Genomic DNA, 20,799 nt, shown 5'->3' with positions numbered 1-20,799 from the left:
TATATGTATACATATATGTGTGTGTATATATCTGATTTATTATTTGAAAGGCAGAGTTAGAGAGAAGGAGAGGCAGAAGAGATCTCCCATCTGCTGGTTCACTCCCCCAATGCTGCAGTGGGAGGAGCTGAGCCGGTCTGAAGCCAGGAGTCCAGAGCTGCTTCTGGGTTTCTAATAGGCCATCTAACATGGGATTTGAGCAGCCCAAGTGCTGCCCCACACCTGCTTGAAGCACGGATTCCTTAAGTGCAGGTTGAATGGTAAAGCACAGACTATTCACAGAGTACAATTGTCAACTTTGGTTTCATTGCCCTAACCGTCATTGTGGTCACACCTGTGTGTCATAGTGTAGGCTGCTATGCCAACCGTCACCGCCAGACAGCTTCAGTGGAAGACTTTCATTTTCACAAAACCTGGGGGCGGCTGTGGTGAGGTTTTCAGTGAGGGCCCCTTTCAAGGTTCTGCGCTCATACGACCTTCGCCCCGTGTGTCATCATCAGGGAGTCCTCTCTCATGACCTCGTCCAGCTCTGGTTCCCTTCCAGGTGTAACCCACCTCCAGGTGCTGTCACGCTGAGGGTGAGGGCTTCAGCAGCAGTGTGCATCCAGACCTTAGTACCTTGTTATTTCCAGGGCTGGTGTTTGCCACCGTGAGAGAAGTCTACAGTGTTAGCATGCCCTGTGGGTGCTGCGCTGCTTCTGATCCAGTTGCTTGCAAATATGCCTGGGGAAGCAGTGGAAAACGAGCCAGGTCCTCGGACTACTGCACCTATGTGGGAGACGTAGATGATCCCCCTGGCTTCAGACTGGCTCATCCCCAACATTGTGACCGTCTGGGGGTGAACCAGCAGTTGGGATATCTTTCTCTCTGTGTGGGTGTGCATTTGGGTATGTCTCCTCTCCCTCTGTAGCTCTGCATTTCTAACAAATATAATTTTTGAAAAGATTTATTTTATTTTTGTTGAAAAGGCAGCTTCACAAAGAGAAGGACAGACAGAGTTTCCACCTACTAGTTCACTCCCCAAGTAGCTGCAATGGCCAGAGCTGCACCAGTCCAAAGCCAGGAGCCAGGAGCTTCCGGATCTCCTACATGGGTGCAGGGTCCCAAGGCTCTGGGCTGTCCTCAGTGCTGTCCCAGGCCACAAATAGGGAGCTAAAAGGGAAGTGGAGAAGCTGGGATACGAACTGGTACCCATATGGGATCCCAGCAGTTGCAAGGCAAGAGCTTTAGCTACTAGGGTATTGTGCCAGGCCCTAATAAATATAATTTTTTAAAGATTTATTTTTATGGGGCCTGGCACAGTAGCCTAGCAGTGAAAATCTTTGCTTTGCATGCACTGAAATCCCATATGGGTGCCAGTCCATGTCCCAGCAGCCCCATTTCCCATCCAGCTCCCTGCTTGTGGCCTGGGAAAGCAATGGAGGCCCAGAGGCTTGGGACCCTGCACCTGGGTGGGAGACTCAGAAGAGTCTCCTGGTTTCTGGCTTCAGATTGGCTCAGCTCCTGGTTTCTGGCTTCAGATTGTAGCTGCTTGGGAAGTAAGTTAAGGGACAGAAGATCTTCCTCTCTGTCTCCTCCTTTCTATATATCTGGCTTTTCAATAAAAATAAAAATCTTTTAAAATTTTTTTATTTTCTTGGAAAGCTGGATTTATAGGGAGAAGGAGAGACGGAGTGATCTTCTACTTGCTGATTCATTCCCCAAATGGCCAGATTGGCTGGAGCTGAGCCAACAATGAGCTGCTTCTGGTTCCCCACGTGCAGGCAGGGACCCAAGGTCTTCAGCAGTCTGCTGCTGCTCTACAAGTCATAGGCCAGGAGCTAGAGCAGAAGTGGAACCGGCACCCATATTGCTTGCTGGCACTTGCAGTTAAAGGCCTAGCTTGTTGAACCACCATCCCAGCCCAATAAATACGCATTTTTAAAAAAATTATTTCAGATATTGTTCTCCTCCGGAAAAGGATTTGTCACCTGCAAGTTCATCAACCAACTTATTAGTGAAAAAGCAAAGGGAGGCATCAGACACACCAGTCATGAAAGCATTAAAAGAACTGGATGAAGAAAAAATATTTAAAAATTGGGGGACACAGACAGAGAAAGAGGATACCTCAAATAGTAAGTATTTCTTATTCTGTTTTAGACAGATGTAGGTGTCCTTATTACCCTTTATATTATTGTGTGTACTGTGTGTATATTTTATGATTTATTTGTTATTGGAAAGGCAGATTTACAGAGAGAAGGGGAGACAGAAAGGTCTTCCGTGTGCTGATTCACTCCCGATGGCCAGAGCTGAGCCGATCGGATTTGAAGGTGGGAGACAAGAGCCTCTTCTGGGTCTCCCATGTGGGTGTGGGGTCCCAAGGCTTAGGGTCATCCTCCACTGCAGTGAACAGCCAGGACATGAACCAGGGCCCATACGGGTATGCTGGCACATGCATGGCAAGGATTAAGGCTAGGCCCTTCTTTTAAAGATTTTGTTGTTGTTGTTGCTTTAATTGGAAAGAGAAATTTAAAGAGTGAAGGAGAGACGAGAGAGGCCTTTCACCCGTTGGGTTACTCACCAAATAGCCACAGCAACCGGAGCTGAGCTGATCTAAACTCAAGCCAGGAGCTTCTTCAGAGTCTCCCACGTGATACAGTCATGAGGCTTTGGGCTGTCCTCTGCTGCTTTCTCAGGCCACAAAGAGCCGGATGGAAAGTGGAACAGCCGGGACATGAGCGGCACTCACATATGGTGCTAATGCTCATAGTCGGAAGAATAACCAGTTGAGCCATTGTGCTGGCCCCTTTTTATTTTAAATTCTTCAGATGCTGACATTAAGATGACTTTATTATATTGCAGCATCAGTTCTGACATAACATGTATCAGGTATGCAAAGCAAGCTGCATATTGCATTCTGATGATTAAAAAGGCTTGCATGGAATTCTTACGGATATTTGGCAAGTTGCCCTGCCAGTTTTTCCTGTTTGCACATGTGGGCATGTGTTGACAGATGCTGGTCGAGGTTTTGGTAAACAAGCCAGCCATCATCAGCTCTGTGTCCTCCCTCGGACCAGGCCAGCGGCATTGTCTCTGCCCTCTGTTCCCGCGCTCAGACCTGCAGGGAAGCCCCTCTGCAGCTCTGCTGGGGTGTCGGGAAGGCAGCGCCTCCTAGAAAATAAATCAGGAAACACTTGAAAAATCACCTGCAGGGCCGAGCAGCACAAGGCAAGCAGGATGAATTCATTACACAGCCCTGCATTTTTTTTTCCAACAGGCGTTTTGCGCCATTATAGTGAGGCACTTTTGCAAACTAATCATTATATGAGAAGAAATGCGGTTAAGCAGGACGTGAGCTGAGGGGAAGGCCTTGCTTGAGCTGGCCATCTGTTCATACAGGCGGGCAGCTGAAGGCAAGGTGGTATTGTGATCCGTTTGTCTGATACAGGATCAGTGACTCCTCGGCGCTTGGAAACGCCGGTCACTGCGAGTCGCTGCCCCGAGAAGTGTGTCCAGCAGAGGCCCAGGAGACTCGGCTCTGCCTCCCAGAGGTCGTCGTCCTTGCCGCCTTCTGGTCGCAAGTCCAGCACTCCGAGTAAGCATTTGCTGCATCTCTCAGGCTCGAGGGGCGCAGGCACTGGGCACTGTCTGCTCATTTACCATTGCTCAGTCTGGCACCTCCGGGCTGCGCTGAGCACGGCCCTGTGGTCTCCTGTGCCTTACAGACCCTGCAGGTACAGCTGAGCAGGCTGTCTGCTCAAGTGGGTCTGTTACGAGTTTATGTCGAGGAACCTATGGGCAAATAATCGCTCTTCTCAGTTTTTGGAGGTGATAAGACAGCTGTTAGTCATTCATTCAGACCTGGGAGCTGAGGTTGGTCAGCTTGGAGAAGGTGCATCTTTGTTGCCCCGCCCACCCCCTCAGCACTGAGTCTGTGGGACCCCAATTTCCATTTCATACACAGAGGGGATCCTTCGGGTACTGTGTTGGAGGAATGCTCCCTGTGGTTCCAGCTCATTTCCAGTCCACTTCTAAAATCCTGCAAAACCAGTCTGAGCTGGAAAGTTGAAACTAGCCTGATGTACTGAAGTGCTACTGGTGTTGCTCTCTAGATGCCAAGACAGGAGCTATCCGATTGTTTTTGTACTCTTAGCATTTCACAATGAAATGGTCAAGCCTTATACAAGTAGAAAAAGTTCTAAAAAAGAAACTGTTCTGCCAAAATAAAAAGAATATTTCCTCTTTGTTTTCTTCTGTAGCAAAAAGAGAGATTATGTTAACACCAGTGACTGTGGCTTACAGTCCAAAGCGATCCCCTAAGGAAAATTTGTCCCCAGGATTTAGTCATCTACATAGCAAAACTGAAAGCAGTCCAGCTCGGTAAGTACTGTGCCACTGTGGCATAAAAGGTATATGTAAATGTACTGTTTTTAAAAATATGAACTCATGCCTTTAACCATCAGATTTTCGGTCACCATACATGGGGCTCTTACTATTCAGATGAATACCCTGGTAACAGTAACCTCGTCCTGCTTTTGGATGGAGAACCCTGGTTCTTGTTCTCTCCAGGATGTGTGTGACACAGGCGGACTGCTGGGCCGTTTGCAGCAGCCAGCAGTGGCTCTGCCGTGGCCCCGGGCCTAGCTCGGGCTGCCCTTCCAGGAAAGCCCTGGAGTGTCGTGGGTGGATCTCTCCTCTGCGAGGTCCTGCCTGCTTCCCACAAGCACTTAATCTCCGGTGTGTAATATGGGTTTGTGTTAGAAAATAGCGAATTCCGATGCTAGACAGCCATATGACCAGCTTTTTTTTTTCATTTTTAAGAAAATATGTAAATATGTGAGTTACCTGGACGGCATCTCATATTTGTAGTGGAAATGGGAAAAATCACTTAGCATCTCATTCCAAGTCACTTGCTTCATTCAACAGGTGTGATATCCTTCTGGATGATTTAGACACCGTTCCTGTGTCCACATCACAACGCACCAATCCAAGAAAACAACTGCAGTTTCTGCCCCTGGATGACTTGGAAGGTATCTTCTCCTAAAGATTGTTCCATAGTTTTAATTGCTTAGTATGTGCAAATGTACTAGATTCCCGAAGTGCTAACATTTTCTTACAGCATCCCATGCTCAAAGTCCTCCTGGGCCTGTGAGCATTGGTGGTATGTTGTTCAGCTTTGCATTGTTACATCAGCATTGTCATCCTCAGTGAAAAGTCGGGAAACCAAGGTACAGGTAAGGTAATGTTTAATGACCAGGGCCCTGCTATCCAGTAATTTCCTTTATTTTATATTCCATAGTTTATATATAATATCAAGGTGATTTTTTTTGCCTTTACTCACTGCTATTTTAAATTTGGAAGAATGTTACAATATGTAAGGGCCATGTGGGTAGGCCCTCAAGAGAACTCATCGTGCATGGTAGGGGGTACAGGTCCACTCTGTGGATTGCCTACTGTGGATTGCTAATCCTAGTAGCTCTACTTCCCATCCAGCTCCCTGCTTGTGGCCTGGGAAAGCAGTTCAGGACGGCCCAATGCTTTGGAACCCTGCACCCAGAAGAGGTTCAGGGTTCCCGGCTTCGGATTGGTGCAGCACCGGCCGTTGTGCTCACTTGGGGAGTGAATCATCAGACGGAAGATCTTCCTCTCCATCTCTTCTCCTCTCTGTATATCTGACTTTGTAATAAAAATATATAAATCTTAAGAAAAAAAGATTTATTTATTTGAAATGCAGAATTATAGAAGCAGAGTGGAGAAATGGAGAGTTCTTCCATCCACTGGTTCTCTTCCCAAATGGCTACGACAGCCTGGGCCAGGCCAGGCTGAAGCTAGAGCTTGAAGCTGTATCCTGCTCTCCTAGGTGGGTGCATTAGCCCAAGGAGTTGGGCTGTTCCCTGGTCCTTTACCAGGGTCATTAGACGGGAGCTGGATCAGAAGTAGGACAGCCTGGGCTTGAACTGGCACCTGTTGAGGATGCCAGCATTGTAGGCAGCAGTCAGATCCATCAGACAGCAGTGCAGTCTTTAAAGGTCGTTTGTGTTCACATTCATTTTGAGGAGTTGTGAAAATTGTCAAGCTGATGGCAAGGCACTGCGTCAATACTGATCATTGTGCTTGTTTCCATTGCTTCTTTGGGCCCTATAGCAACCATTTCGAGAAAGTGAAGTTGGGCGTTACATTTAACATATGTGTGATATATTGGAAAAATTGATAAAATGTCTTTCCCCTCTGACAGAAAAAAACTATTCAGAAAAAGCCACTGAGAGCCATATTCATCACAGCTCCTGCCCCGACCCCTCGCCAAGTGGAGTGAAGAAGGCGCCTGTGCCAGCAGCCCGGGAGGAGTGGGAGTCAGCTGGCCGCCAGCCGTGCCAGCCTGTTCCCGTAACGGCACAGGGGGCTGACTTTGAATACACAGCCAAAATTAGAACTCTAGCTGAAACAGAACGATTTTTTGATGAACTTACAAAAGAAAAGGACCAGGTAAAAACAAAAGTATTTTGAAAATCTCTTTGTGCACGTAATGCCTGTGTCTGCAGAGTGGTTAGAAAGGAAGACTGAGTCACACCATCGCAGGAAGTGATCGTGGGGGCGGGGGGCCCACGGCACCCGCGCAGGGTGCTGCTCAGGGGTGACAGGCGACCCAGGGAACCCAGGTTCACACAGTGCTGGGCTAAAATGTTTTCTTTCCATTCTTGGGTGACTGGAATGCTTTTATTTTTATCGGAACATCTGCATGTTCACAGATTGAGGCAGCACTCAGCCGAATGCCTTCTCCCAGAGGAAGAGTCACTTTACAGACGAGATTAAATCAGGTGAGCAGTTCTGCCGGAATCTCCTTGCTGGCCAGTGCCTGCGAGTCCCCACACAGCAAGGGGCGTTTTAGGACCAGCACAGGGACAAGTGGCTCCTGCGCCGACGTGTGGCGCCTGGCAGGAAGGGCTTACTGATGACATTGACAACTGCATGCTAGCTTTCAGGAATAAAAACTCGTCTGACTTACACACTTGAAGAGGATGCTGTTCATGCCGTATTATATCCCAGACCTAACGTGGGAGCAGCTGGCCACGTGCCCGTGACAGATTGGCATTGTTAGTTAATCCTCCCTCAGCAGAACTCCCTTGAACTCGCTTTAACTCGCTTTGTGGATTTGAGGGAGGCACAGTGCTGAGATTCAGCAGCAGAGGGTGCAGCTGCCCTGGCCAGGGACGTTTTGTAGATCATGCTTGCTTAGTTGCTATTCAAAGATTTTAAAGACATGAAACCATGAGACTTTTAAAATCTGCTCAGTTAAAAATGTGCCAAGGCCTGGTGTGTTAACTTAGCTTCTGAAGTCTGTGCCTTGCGTGCCCTGGGATCCCATGTGGGCGCTGATTGATGTCCCAGCGGCCCCACTTCCCATCCAGCTCCCTGCCTGTGGCCTGGGAAAGCAGTGGAGAACAGCCCAAAGCTTTGGGACTCTGCACCCACGTGGGAGATCTGGAAGAGGCTCCTGGCTCCTGACTTCAGATCGGTTCAGCTCTAGCTGTTGTGGCCATTTGGAGAGTGAATCATCAGATGGAAGATCTTCTTTCTGTCTTCTCTCTGTATATCTGCCTTTCAAATTAGAAAATAATAATTTTTTAAAAAAGTTCCAACTATAACAGCAAGAATGTTCATTTATTTATTTATTTACTTACTTGCTTATTGGAAAGTCAGATTTACAGAGAAAGATCTTCCACCCACTGGTTCACTCCTCACGTGGCCGCAACAGCTGGAGCTGAGTCTATCTGAAGCCAGGAACCAGGAGCTTCTTCCAGGTCTCCCCCATGTGTACAGGGTCCCAAGGCTTTGGTCGTCCTTAATTGCTTTCCCTGGCTGCAAGCAAGAGAAGTGGAACAGCTGGAACACAAAATGACGACCAAAAGGGATCTTGGCGGCTTCAAGGTGAGGTGTTTAACCACCAGTCTGCGGTGCTGGGCCCAGCGAGTCCATTTCTTGTGCTGCATGTTTGGCTTTTGAGTGTCTCTGCTTAGAGTTCCTTTAAGCAGAAGTCTTTGGGACTAGTGTTCCCATTTCCTCTGTGCTTCTGAACATAACACTTGTTACGATTTTTGATCTGAAAGTTTTTATTCAATAATTCATAAGCTTGGATTAATCATGAAATTCAAAATAATTTACTAGGAAAGCAGAAGAAAAACTTGTGGACAGTCTGATGCTAAGTCGATCTGAAATACTTCTTTCATATATCCTTGTATATTGAAAAATTTGGGCTCTTCCTAACTCAGGGAGCACTGTGTCTGTGACAGGAAAACGGCTGACAGCGCTCAGTGCCGACGCAGTCTGCTAGTCAAACCAGATGGAGATAGGTGATGAGTGTCCTGTCTCATGAATGAATAGAAACAGCACACCTTTTTTTTTTTTTTTTAAGATTCATTCATTTTCATTGTACAGTCAGACATACAAAGTGGGGACAGACAAAGAGGAAGATCTTCTGTCCCTTGATTCACTCCCTAAGCGGCTGCAATGGCCGGAGCTAAACAATTCGAAGCCAGCAGCCAAGAGCTTCTACTGAGTCTCCCCTGTGGGTGCAGGGTCCCACGGCTTTGGGTCGTCCTCGACTGCTTTCCCAGACTACAAGCAGGGAGCTGGGTGGGAAGTGGGGCTGCGGGGATTAGAACCAGTGCCCATAGGGGATGCCAGCACATGCAAGGTGAGGACTTTGGCCGCTAGGCTATTGTGCAAGGCCCTGAAAATCTGATTCATACTCTTTAGTTTAGAAGAAAGAATATAAATAAGATGGTTTGTATAAAAATCAAAATAACTGCAGATTTGATGTTTATACTTACTTTTTAGGTAAAAGGTCAGTTTGGTTGTAATTATAGAAACCATTGAGCTTGATGCAGAATTCGAATTCAGCTTCTCCCTCTGTCCCACCTAGGAAGCCTTGGAAGACCGTTTGGAGAGGATCAACCGAGAGCTGGGTTCAGTTCGGATGACACTGAAGAAGTTCCACATTTTACGCACCTCTGCAAACCTTTGAGATTTGTATCCATTAAATTCTGAGACATTTTTGTTTGCACTAATGTATAATTATGCACTCAGACAAGGCAAACTATTTTGTACTGTTTATGAGCCTTCAAACAGTAGTTTTACAATCATGCTATTCTTACACTTGCTATTTTATACTTCAAATGGCCACATATTTTCAAGATATTTTTGTTATGCTCAGGATCTCTTGTATATTTTACTATTTAAAAGGTATTATTTTTAAATAGTATGTCTCCAATTTATATCCAGAAAAAAGAAATGTAAATAAGAAAGGCAGCTTGTTTCTAAATCGTGTTATCCTTTTATGATAACTTTGCACACCAGTTTTTTAACTTGTTCTACATTGTAAATATCGTTCATTTTTTAAAATAAATGTTCAGCAATAGCTTCCACAATGATAGCTTAATACATGCTGACTATAAAAAAGGTTGACACACCTTGGATATTAGTGTTGAGGTTTGTAATAAATAATCATGTAATTCCTGTTTGAAATATGGCATAGAGTGATAGTAATGGTGGACTCTTGCAACTCTTTGGAAATTACATGGATGGAACTTAGTTTCCCTTAAACTCGTTGATATGAAAAAAAAAATGACAGGGGTGTGAGTCTCCAGTTTTCTCTCATGTAGTATTTCCAGAAAGGGGTCAATAACAGGAGAGCTGGTGCTCCTTCCCCATTATTCTGGATGTAAGTTGTGGCCCTCTGGATGGCAGGTGGAGCATGGCCAGCCCCCAGTAAGCTGCCAGCAGGGATGCTACTGGAGCTCTAGGTTTGGGGTCAGAGCTGTCCATGCACCTGCTTTTGGACGGGGACTGTGTATACGCAGAGGCTGCTGAGTTCCACATAGTTACCTGGGTCACTGCAGGAACTGTCCTGGGCAGCACTCCCTGGCTCTCAGAAGTACCACGTGGCAGGGTACTCAGCTCTGATCCACAAGTACTTGTGGGTTTGCACTGGGAACGCTGGCTCAGTCAGTTACTGAACCATCTGATGTGTGGCACCAATCAGAACCTGGTACCCACTTGCTCACACTTGGTGCGTGTTGATAAAGACTTATCCAGGCTTGAGCACCCAGAGCCACTGCAGATACTCGGGCTCCAGTGCTAGCTTGTCATCACTGGTAGTAACAGTGAACCAGCTCAGCCAGGGGCTCCATCCAGGGTGTCCATCCGCTTCTGAGCAGGCTCTCTCAGCACTCCTGGCTGGGCTCCAGAGAAGGGGCCCATAGGCTGTCCTGTATATGTGTGCCGGATTAGAGGGACCCTGGTGGAGCAAGGGACCCTTTCCACAGTCCAGGGGGAACTTTCCACAGTCCAGGGGGAACTTTCCTTCCTGCTCAGGCAGCCTCATCAGCCTAACTTAGGAACAAAACCAAGTGCCTCTGGAGTTAGTTCCTGTTCTCCGACTTGCTGTCAGATTAGGAAAGCTCTTGAAGGGACTGGGAGGGTTGACTTTCCTGATCACATTGCCGTCCTTGTTTTTTTCCTGACTTGATAGAAAAAAGTAACCTGAAAATTGTTAATGCATTTCATTTTCTCCTTTTGCTGTTAAGTCTTCCATATTTTTAAAAGAAAGGAAATGGCAGCTTCAGAAGTACTGAGAGCTTTTTCTTGCTGTCTTAGTAACCTATAATTGGCTGATTCTGAAAAAGACTTTAAGCTCCATCAAAACATCTTCTGTGCCTCTCTCTGCAAGCATATGTTTTGACTTTTAGCATGGAATACACTGGAACTATCAGTTACTTTTTTTATTATCATTATTTCTTATTTGATTTTCTTTGAAGCCATGAAGAGGGAAACCAAGGCAGACCCTCTGTCCCCTTTGTAGTGCTTGTCTTGTAAGAACATTCAACCAAAAAGTGTGAAAGGCGGCAGTCACATACAGCACCTGTTATCCCAGCGAGGTAACCTATTTTTGTTGCTGGCTGGGACAGTGCTGCAGTTAGTGGTGAAAAAAAAAAAATCCCTGCGAATCTTCCACTCCTGGAAAGTGCCTTTGCACGCAGAAACCAAGTGAGCCCTCCTGGCGGCCTCCGTCTGCTTGTCACTTTGCAATGCAAAGCTGCTGTCGGATCAATGCAAAGCTGCAGAATCTCTCCAGTGGAAGCAGTGGCAGGTGCAACCCCAGTCAGTGCCAGGGCCTGACACAGTTGGGCACAAGGGGCCAGGAAAAGGGAGATTGGCAGGCAGTTACCTGTGGGTCCCACCTGCCTCAGGCCTGGCTCGCCCTGCAGTGTGTGACAGGACCAAAGGGAAAGAACAGTCCTTTGAATCAGAGAAGATGAGATTAAAAGACAAGGTTATTTGGGTGCAAAGTTGAAATCCATGTTCCTTAAGTGTTCAGAAGTTCATGGGAAATGAAATGTGTATTATGCAGATGCACATGGGCTTCCACTGTGGCAGCAAAATAAACAGTTCTATTTTCTCAGAAACTTTCTGCATTACCCACATACTTTGGAAATCATTCTAAGTAGGTTTTTGAAGATTTATTTATTTTCATTGGAAAGACATTTGCAGAGAAAAGGAGAGAGAAAGATCTATGAATTGGTTTACTCCCCAATGCTGCAGTGGCCAAAGCTGGACTGATCCGAAGCCAGGAGCCAGGAGCTTTTCGGATCTTCAGTGTTTGTGCAGGGTCCCAAGGCTTCGGGCTGTCCTCTGCTGCTTTCCCAGCCCACAAACGGAGCTGGTTGGAAAGCGGAGCAGCTGGGACATGACACGGCGCCCACATGGGATTTCGGTGCTTGCAAAGTGAGGCTTAAACCATTGAGCCATCACGCCTAGACTCCAAGTAGAATTTTGAGACCTGTGTCTTAAGCAATTTGAAAGTGCCTTGGGCTGACTTTTCTGTGAGGTGAAATGTAAGAAATGTTCTCTATGCTTTGCAAAGAAATATTTTTTTTTTAGTTTAAGTGAACTTCCATCTTACGTGTGTTTGAAATCTTAAAAGGTTGATGCCCCAACAGATCAAGTACAGAGAGCACTTGAATCTTCATTGGTGATGCTGGGTATTATATGTTACAAATTCAGGTCTGGCTGGCAGCATGTGGTGGCTGGTAACCATCAAGTGAAGGAGGTGCCCGCCCTTGGTGCTGAGGGGTTAGGTGGGGAGGAAGATTCTAGAGTTTGATAACCAGGTACTGCCCTTTTTAACCTGGAAAAGTCAGATTCCTTTCTGAATGCTATTTGAAATTCTGAACCCATGTATATGCAGTATTTGTTATTTTAATTTGTAGATCTCCCAGAAGCAGTTTTCACTGAATTTTAATGTACCACTTTGTGTTGTCTTTAATAAACTCTAAAAAAAAAAGTCCACCTGGATCCCTGTGGAAGTGAAAGATAACTGCGACAGCCGTATGTGGTTAGATTTACAGGTCTGATTAAATCGATTGTATTGCACAGCTTTTGCTCCAAAAGAAAAGTCCTGCCAAGATCTCTATGGCAGTTTGATAATCATTACCCAGCATTCTTAGATCTGTGTTTCTAAGCCTTTCCCCATTTGGTTTGTGCTTTTATTTCAATGCCCCCCCCCCCGGGTATATAAGGAATCAAGCCATAATGTGCACTGCTAGACATTATATGCCATATGACTACAGATTTCAGACAATTACATTTTTAACAATTTCACTGTTACATTGACCGATAATGTGAAAAGTTGGCTTCCTCTAATGCTGCTAAGTAAACCCAAAGAAAAGTGCTTGTAACAGGTGTTTCTTCATGTAGTCCAAACATTGGGGTGATTAAATTGTAAGCAGAGACCATGTCTTCATTCTGGAATATAGGTACTCAATAAACATGGGTGGAGATGAACACTACGTCAGTGTTTTTATTCACACCTGCTAGCTGTCCCTAGCCTTGAGGTCCTGGGTTTGTGCTCGGCCCCCGCTAGCGGGATCTGGGAGCACTCCCAGAAATCTCAATTCAGGAGAGCTCTTGGGCCTTAGCAGTTGGGGCCCTTTCCCTTGCCTTGGTGTGCGGCCATCCCACAGCAGGCACTGTGAGGCCAGTCAGGGTGGCAGTGGCCTTCCCAGCCGGCTCTGGCCCTCCGCTTCGGCCAGTGACCCAAGGGCAGGGCTGACCCAGCTGGCACTCTGACGTGGCCACCGAGGGCCATGTTAGCAATGCCTGTTTGCTTTCCTACTTTAGTTTTGGGCAAACCAGGCTCTGCTCAGCCCAAACAACCACATTGTTTTCTTTCAAACTGCACCAAGGCCTAGCTTGGCCTTTTTAATTTACAGATGGAGAGTCCAGCAGCACAGGGACGGGAAGATGACGCTTCTTTTCTGATCCTCTTCCAGTTCCTCTTGGCGAGGGACAGCTTGCAGCGCACACTCCAGCTCCTGACATCCGCGCCGCTGTAGGCCGGCGGCTTATCCGCATCTGACAAATTCCCGCAGCCTGGCCTGCCCTTTGCCAGCCCCGCTGGCCCTTCTGCCCCATCACTTCACGCCCGGAACACTGCCATTTTACAAAGATGTTTAAGCCGGGCGCGATCACCGGAGTGAGCCGGGAGTGAGCGGCCGCCCGGCTGAGGGTGAGGAGGGTGCGAGACCGGACCCCACGAGCGAGCGCACTGCCACGCGAGGGCAAAGGCGAGGAACAGGTCGGGGTGCCCAAGCCGCAGAGCTTCTTCCGGCGGAGGCGCGGGGCCCGGGCCGAACTCGGCAGCGAAGCGCCCCCACAGCCGCCGCCGCTCCCGCGCGCGGCCTGAGGAGGCGCCGCTCGCCCGCGGCCGCCGAGTGAGGGAATGCGAGCCGGGCCCGGCGCGCGCGGGCAGCAGCAGCGGCCGCTGGGGCGCGCGGGGCACGGCGGCGCCGCGGCGTAGAGCTGTCCAGCCGGCCCGCTCGCGCCCCGCCGGCCCGCCGCTTCCTCAGAACTGCGGCCGCCGCCCCGGGAGCAGCCGGGGGCGCCAGAGCCGCGGCGCCGGCACGTGTGTCGCCCGCCGACGGCCCGGAGCATGCCCGCTGGTGCCCAGCCGCTCGCGCGGGGCCAGCCGGCGGCTGAGGCGCGCGGGGCCGCGGGGCGCAGCCGGCCCGGCCGGGGCCGCAGGGCCAGCGCACCCCGGGAGGCGGCGTGAGGCAGTGGCGGCGGCCCAGCCCGCGGCGGAAGAGGACGGAGCCCGCGGCCCTACCGAGCGGGGGTGAGTGTCCCGGCGGCCCTTCTTGGGCCCACGGGTCGGCGGGCGGCCGGGGGACGCAGCCAACCCCGCAGTGCCCGCCGCGGGCCGGGAGCCGGGCCCGTGAGGCCCTGTCCGCCGGCTCGCCTGCCCGCTGCCTGGGCTGGAGATCGGAGGCCAGGCGCCGAGGCGGACCGGAGGATGTGGCCTGCGGGCGACCCCCACCCAAGGCGGGGTCGCCCGGATTCCTGCCCCGAATGCAGATTTTCCAAATTCCAGAGGTGGCTGCGGGGGGAGTGGACTTCCCCCTCCCCTTGTCGAGTGCCACGTGTGGAGGCAGGTGTGAGTGCAGGACTCACCTACCCCGGGGACCACCGCTTGGCCGATGGGGCGGGTTAGGGCCTGGGTCCGGGCTTCTGCGCGGGTGGCTGTCAGGTTCTGGGATGGGGTGGGATCATCTTCATGGGGGGTCTCCTTTCCTGTTGCAGCTGGAGGTGCCAGCTCCCCCTGCCCTCTGCTTCCATGCCCCCTAACTCCTTCCGCACCTCAGCAGGGGCAGGGCCGGAGGGTGATGCGCGGTCATTCCCTCCAAGAAGTCCTGACGGGGTCAATGAGCACTGTGCCCCCAGCCTTGTCCTTCCCAGGCTACTGAGCGCCCCCACTTAAGGCTCCCCATCCTTCCGTCCATCCCTCCCTCTGTCCTCTCCCTTGGCTCTGTTCTCTGGGGGAGTGAGAGCTCTCCCTTCCTCACTTCTCCCTTCCCCTCCCCTCCACTCCCACTGCCTCTTATCTGTGTGGCTCTTATCATCAGTCTGCTTTATTTTATGGTTACTTTTGTGCCTGGCTTATCTCATTTGTGGGATTGTGAGCTCGGGATAGTTTGATTCCGCTCTAGTTCCTTGCTCTGTAGGTCTGGAGAGTAGGAGCCCATTGGTTCGGTGGTTGGATGCTTGCCTGGCCTGCCCGGAGGACCCTCCCTGTCTGTGGGAGGCCACGCTCCATGGCAGGAATGGAGTCCCAGCCGTCTCGCGCTGCGGAGACCCTGGCAGGGCCCTTTTCCCGCAAGCAGCGGTGATTGTGCCCGACGGACAGGACAGCACCATCCCATGCCCTGGAGGCGGGCACAAGTGGACCGTGGAAAGGGCCTCTCCTCTGGTCTTCCCACCTGCCGAGGCCTGGGAAGCCGGAGGGCACAGGGTGGAACTGTGGGAAGCCAGGGAGCTGGGTGCCAGGCCGAGCTTTCTCCACAGGCTGCTGCCGAAACCTGACCGCATCCCTTGGTTTCCCCACTCTTGATTGCTCCTGAGAGAATCTTCCTTGGCACATCCGTTAGTCCTTGGGGATCTGGGCTCTGTCCACCTTGTCTGCTTCCTCTCCACCATTCCCTTCCTCTGGCACTCAGCTCTGGCCCCCCAGGCTGCCTGGGGGTTCTTCCCTCTGGTGGTCTCCCCCATTGTTGTCATGGGTCATGCTTAGAGAGAGGTTCTTGACGCCACCATCTTTTTTGCGGAAGCTCAGCCTGCTTGCTGGCGTGGAACAACAGTTATCCTGGCTGGTTATCTGTGGTGCTGAATTGGACTAAACTTCAAAATGTCCAAGAAGAATTTAAAGGAAATAGGCATTTCCCGCAAACTTCCTAAAGCCCTTCACTGTTCTGTGTTTTTCTCTTGTGGTCACAGTAGGCACCCAGGAAAATCCTTACTGGGTAGATGGTGCCAGGGTTGGTTCAGATGTCCCCTGGATGTTCTGCGTGGTGGGGGCCTCGCGTGGCCCACCTCCCTGCCCGGAGGCCATGCAGTGCATCCGGTCCTGCCTCTCCAACCTGGGCTTTGAGCCGAGCCGCTGTGAAGGATGTGTGGCTATTTGGGGGGTTGAGAAGAGGAAACATCTGGTGCCTCGAGATCCCTGCTTGCCACGCTGTTTTTGGAAAAGATGCCCCGGGCAGGGTTGGGGGAAAAACAGTGACATCGCAGCGGCATCAGTTACCACAGGCAGGGAGCTGCTGCTTGAGGCCAGCAGACGGTCCTCCCAAAGTGACCGTTCACACCCACCCGCCAGGCTCAGCTTGGCACAGATGGGATCAACCCCCCCCCACCAGCAGCCCTGGAACCCGCTGACAGGGGCCCCTGCCTCCGGACACAGCTGTTGCTAAATGGTCCTTACGGGTTCCCCAGAGGCCACTGGATCACTGTTTACTAAGCTTTTTCAAGTAGTGCCACAGCAAATCCTCATCTGGTCAGCTCTAAATCCATAATCTGAGGCACTGCCCCTCTGCTGAAGCCTTCTTAGGGCATCTTAGATGAAAAACTTCTTTCAGAAGCAAGGACCAGGCGGCCTTTTGGCCTTCCTCCAGAAGCTAGGTTGCTTTCCCATTTGCCAGTGATAAGGGAGGCGAGAAGAAAAGGAGGTGTCGTTGGCCGGTCCACATCACGCTTCGTGGGGACAGCGGTGTGCCCACCTGCCGTTAGACTTTTGAAGAGGAAGATGTTGAGATGCAGTGAGGTCAGCTGCTTCACAGTCTGTCTGCATTGTCCCCAGTTCTGCTGGACACTTTCTGCACCCCGCCCTGGCTTTCCTGTGATTTGTGGGTCCGCTTTCCTCCACGCACACTGTGAGATGCTCTCCATCTCGTTGGCTGTGGTCCGCGGTGGTCCTCCACCTTCCTGTAGGGTGGCCCTTACAACGCATATTTCTGTGTACGTCTGTCCATCTGGACTCTGCAGCAGTCATTACCAGAGGTTTCTGGAAAACAGCGGACAGACTGGGGAACTGAGTGTGCTTACTGGCCCTGTACGCAGCACTGATACCAACCCACTGTGTGCTTAGCCAGATGAGTTCACACGTGACACAAGGTGTGTGTGTGTCCTAAGTGTTGCTTCAAGACAGAGTTCAAGGAGGGAGACGCCCTTTCTGGGTAAGGCAGTCAGGGCTGACTTCCTGGAAGAAGCGGAATGTGAAGGAGGTCTTGAAGAGCAGGCAGCGCTTTGATCAGCCCACCACAGCGTCTGTAAAGGTGTGGAGGACCAGGAGTCCAGCATCTGTGGTTGTCACGAAGGTCCACCAGGATAGGGCTTCTGATGGGAAAGAACTGGCCCAGAGGCTGAAGCAGGGAGCTGTGGTGCAGTGTCTGAGTCCTCAGGGAGGCCCACACCCAGCTGAGGATCATGGAAAAGAAGTGACTTGGCCAGGGCCTATAAGCCAGCCTGGAGCCTGATTATACGTACCAGTCCAGTCTGGTGCTCTTTCTGACGGTTCTAGTCCCAGCTGTCAGTCCCAGTGGTGCCAGCGGCCCTGGGCATTGGACCTTTATTTATTTAATAAAATGGGAATGGCAGTGCCGCCTTCCTCATGCACAGCCCAGCAAGCTCCAGGACAACCCTCCGTAGAATCTTTATGGCCAAAGACATAAAGAGCTCTGTTAGGAGGGGCTGGCTGGCATTCGCTGAAATTACTCATAGTAACAGCTGCCCTTGCCAGAGGACAAAGAGGAAATGAACCAAGAGGCAGGGATCTGGGAACCAACAAATCAAAAACCCGAACAGCGACCTTGGACAAAGAGCATCGAGAAGTCAGTTTCACCCCTCTTCTTGCTGAAGTCCCCGTCCTTCGTAAAGCTTTCCTGTGAGTATCCTCCCTCGGCAGTCAGGGGTCAGGGACAGCCGAAGGAGTCCCGGTGGGGTGGCAGTGTGGGGATCGCTGGGTCTGGCTCCAGTGTGGGCACAGTAGCTTGTAGCTTAGCTGTCTTGTTGGGTATGGCATTGCCAGCCTTCAGCTCCAGGCCAGCTGAGCCCAGCTGTATTTCTGACTCATGAATGTTGGACTCAGGGCCACAACAGCGTCACTCGTGCCTGCAGGGCGCCAACCTCACCTACGTGTTTTCTTCTCCCACGAGAACCTTCTTAGCTTAGGAACATGAGGCAGCATGGCAGTCCTGGGCCTGGGGTCCATTTTAAACAGTACAGTTGCCAACAGAAAACATACATTTGTAGAAAGCCAGCACGGAGTGGACCCCAGAAGGAGTGTCGTTTACAGACTGCCCTGTTGGACCTCAGCTGCTTGCTGCACGTGGGGCCCTGTGAGCTTTTCGCCACTCTTCACAAGTTAGGACATGACTTGCAAAACATTAGGCGCTTTGGTTTGGGGGATACAAATAAATTTTAGCAATTAGGTCAGTTCATAGATAGGGCCTCCACGAGTAATGAGGTGCCCCGTTGGTATATCCAGTCTGAAGCAGGGCACTTGGCTGGCACTCAGCCAGTCCATGGGGACACTGGAGCCCGGGACAGGCCATTGGGCAGATTCTTGCATTTGCTCATCTTGGATGCTAGAGAAACCTCGCTTGGCCCTTCTATAGCTTCTTTCAGAAGGGCCTGCCTCCCGTTGAAGGGCAGTACCCACTCCCTCCTCCACAACGGAGGAGAGACCCCCAGCTCTGACACACAGAGGGTGACAGCAACGGCATGGGTCTTCCTACAGCAGAGCTGGGCACAGTCCTTCCTGGAAGGAGCCATCTTCCCAAGGAGCTGCTTCCAGAGGGATGGGGCTTCCTGGGACCCCCACATCTCAAAGTCCCTCTTTTGTCCCAGACTATCTGATCAGAACCTTTCTCAAACACCGGCTCTGCCCTGCCTGGCTGTAGGTCCTGCCCCTCCTGGTGACCTGTCTCCTGGGCTGCCTTGCTTGCCTCTTGTAGAGTGGTTCTCAAGTGGGGGGACTGTTTTTTTTTTTTTTCTCCCACCCCTCTGTCTCATAGGCTCCGGGGAGGGAGGGAGGAGATGGAATGGGGATGAACTGTGCCAGGAGAAGCAGGTGGCCCTTCCTGAGGTTGGAGGCCAAGCCGGGCCTCCACCTGCAGCACTGGACACGTGGAAGACATTTCCTTTCTCGCACGGAAGGGCCCATTCATTGCTTTCCTTGGCACTCCATAAGAGTTGTTTTTTCCCTTGCCTGGGTTTTGTGTGTGTGTGTGTGTGTGTGTGTGTGTGTGTGTGTGTGTGTGTGTGCATGCATGAGTGTGTCTGTTTCAATAAGAGGGAGAAAAACCAAATACTTTGTGTGATTAGAATTTTTTTCCCACTTGGGTAATCACAGTGGGAAAAGAAAGTCTGTAAGCCCTTTAAAAACCACAGATCCGCGAGGCTCACCGGGCTGCGACAGCCAGACACGCAGGCAGATCGCAGAGGTTATCATGTAAGGAAACAATTCTTGCACATTTATTTTGGGTTTGCTGGTTGCAGCATATTTCAATTAGTTCTTCAGTGTTGCGCATCTGACAGGCCAAACGTTTATTGTGGTTGAGCCATCTGGGAGGTGGGAGGCCTGCAGCCTTCCCTCACGGCAGTCAGTAACTACCAGTTTAAAGGAAATTTGTTTGATGTGTTTAAGAACTCAACACTAAAACACCATTAATAACAAAAGTCTGAAAGCGCTCTCCCTTGCTGAGCCATCCTTGGTAGCCCGCAGCTTCATTTCCCCTTCAAGGCTTCCAAGTTGTCCTCCACAGTGATGCCTGGGCTGGAGCTAGATGGGGAGCTCATGGGGTGCAGTGTCACCTGAGCCTTTGGTGCTGGGCGGGTGAGGAAGAGGGGGAGGGGAGCACTTCACAGATGCTGACCCTCAGCAGGCAGCCCAGCAGCTCTGCCTGGCTTCAGTTGTCAGGCTTTGGGGTGGGGAGCTCAGCATCGCCACTGCTCACCTGCGCTGTGTCCTGCATTCCTTGGGGACAAGGTGGCTTTTTTTGGCGCCCAATTTCACCCCGTTTTACACTTTTGCTTCGTTACATTCCCTCCCTCCTTCCTGCCTTTACTCCCTTGAGAAGTTCTCTTCCCTGAGGAATGTTCTTTAAAATCCAGCACACAAGGGAGCCAGGAGGAACCCTGGAAAAAACCCGAGTCCCCGAGCCTGACCTTTCCGCCGTGAAAAATGACTCTTCATTCCCTGAAAACCTAGGATCACAGAGCTGGGCGTGGGGTGTCGGCAGCAGAGCGGGATCCAGACTCAAGGTCATGGCTGTTGAACTGGAGGCTAGCTTGGAAAAAATCCAGGATGCCCAGTTCACCCAGGGTTGCCTTGATGGTGGCCCCGGGCCAAACGGGGTCTTGGAGGGTCCTGGTGGGTGGCAGCCACACACTACCCCTCCAGATGTGCCCTGGATGATGGACTTCCTTGCAGCTAGGGGTCCAGGAGAAGGCCACTCTCCTCCTCCTGGGAGACACCCTTGCCGAGCCCAGCGCGGCCTAGCATGGCGGCCTGGGGTCCCTGGGGAGACAGTGGTTAGAGGTGAGGAAGACTTTCCTACTTACACCCACCTTCTGTGGGGTACAAATGCTGCACACAGGGAATTTTCTTTGTCTCCCATGAATCCTGCTGTGCCGTACTATAGGTGAGAAAACTGAGGCTCCCCACCCCCAAGTGGAAGTTGTGTGCCTGGGCTGGCAGGCCTGTCCAGGGTCTAGGACAGCAGCGCCCACCCCCCTCTCTGTTGCGTGGCTCTGCACACTCCAGTATCCCTTGTCAACCTGATGCTAGCACTGCAGAGTAGCTTGCAGTGTGCTTAGCTGCCATTCCCACCCTGCCAAACAAAATGCCTCTGCTGTGTTGCTGTGTAGCTTTTATTTGTCAGGGAAGCCAAAGGTTCTCTGAGGGCAGACTGCAGATTCAGAACAGGGTCCTGT

The 20,799-nt window shown here is 50.9% G+C and overlaps 2 protein-coding genes across 3 annotated transcripts in view; both read left to right on the top strand.

Annotated features, from left to right (window-relative positions):
- MPHOSPH9 (M-phase phosphoprotein 9) overlaps positions 1-9,501 on the top strand; it is a 43,725-nt gene extending 34,224 nt beyond the window's left edge. For both annotated transcript variants that reach the window (XM_040987092.1, XM_040987091.1), the window contains exons 17-23: positions 1,939-2,114; positions 3,428-3,574; positions 4,239-4,359; positions 4,906-5,009; positions 6,215-6,462; positions 6,726-6,794; positions 8,900-9,501. In XM_040987092.1, coding sequence (XP_040843026.1) covers positions 1,939-2,114; positions 3,428-3,574; positions 4,239-4,359; positions 4,906-5,009; positions 6,215-6,462; positions 6,726-6,794; positions 8,900-9,001 — 967 coding nt within the window. In that variant the 3' untranslated portion in view covers positions 9,002-9,501. The remainder of the gene's footprint in view (positions 1-1,938; positions 2,115-3,427; positions 3,575-4,238; positions 4,360-4,905; positions 5,010-6,214; positions 6,463-6,725; positions 6,795-8,899) is intronic.
- Positions 9,502-14,073: 4,572 nt separating this feature from the next.
- The window catches only part of PITPNM2 (phosphatidylinositol transfer protein membrane associated 2), a 119,798-nt gene continuing 113,072 nt past the window's right edge, over positions 14,074-20,799 (top strand). Inside the window, exon 1 of the mRNA XM_040987090.1 lies at positions 14,074-14,149. The gene's annotated coding sequence lies outside the window, so the exon portion shown is untranslated. The remainder of the gene's footprint in view (positions 14,150-20,799) is intronic.

This window comes from Ochotona curzoniae, unplaced genomic scaffold (assembly GCF_017591425.1).
Source record: "Ochotona curzoniae isolate NIBS_2020 unplaced genomic scaffold, NIBS_Ocur_1.0 contig_46, whole genome shotgun sequence".
Classification (NCBI taxonomy): Eukaryota; Metazoa; Chordata; class Mammalia; order Lagomorpha; family Ochotonidae; genus Ochotona; species Ochotona curzoniae.
The sequence above is the reverse complement of the archived record's forward strand: the minus strand, read 5'-3'. Positions and strand labels throughout refer to the sequence as shown.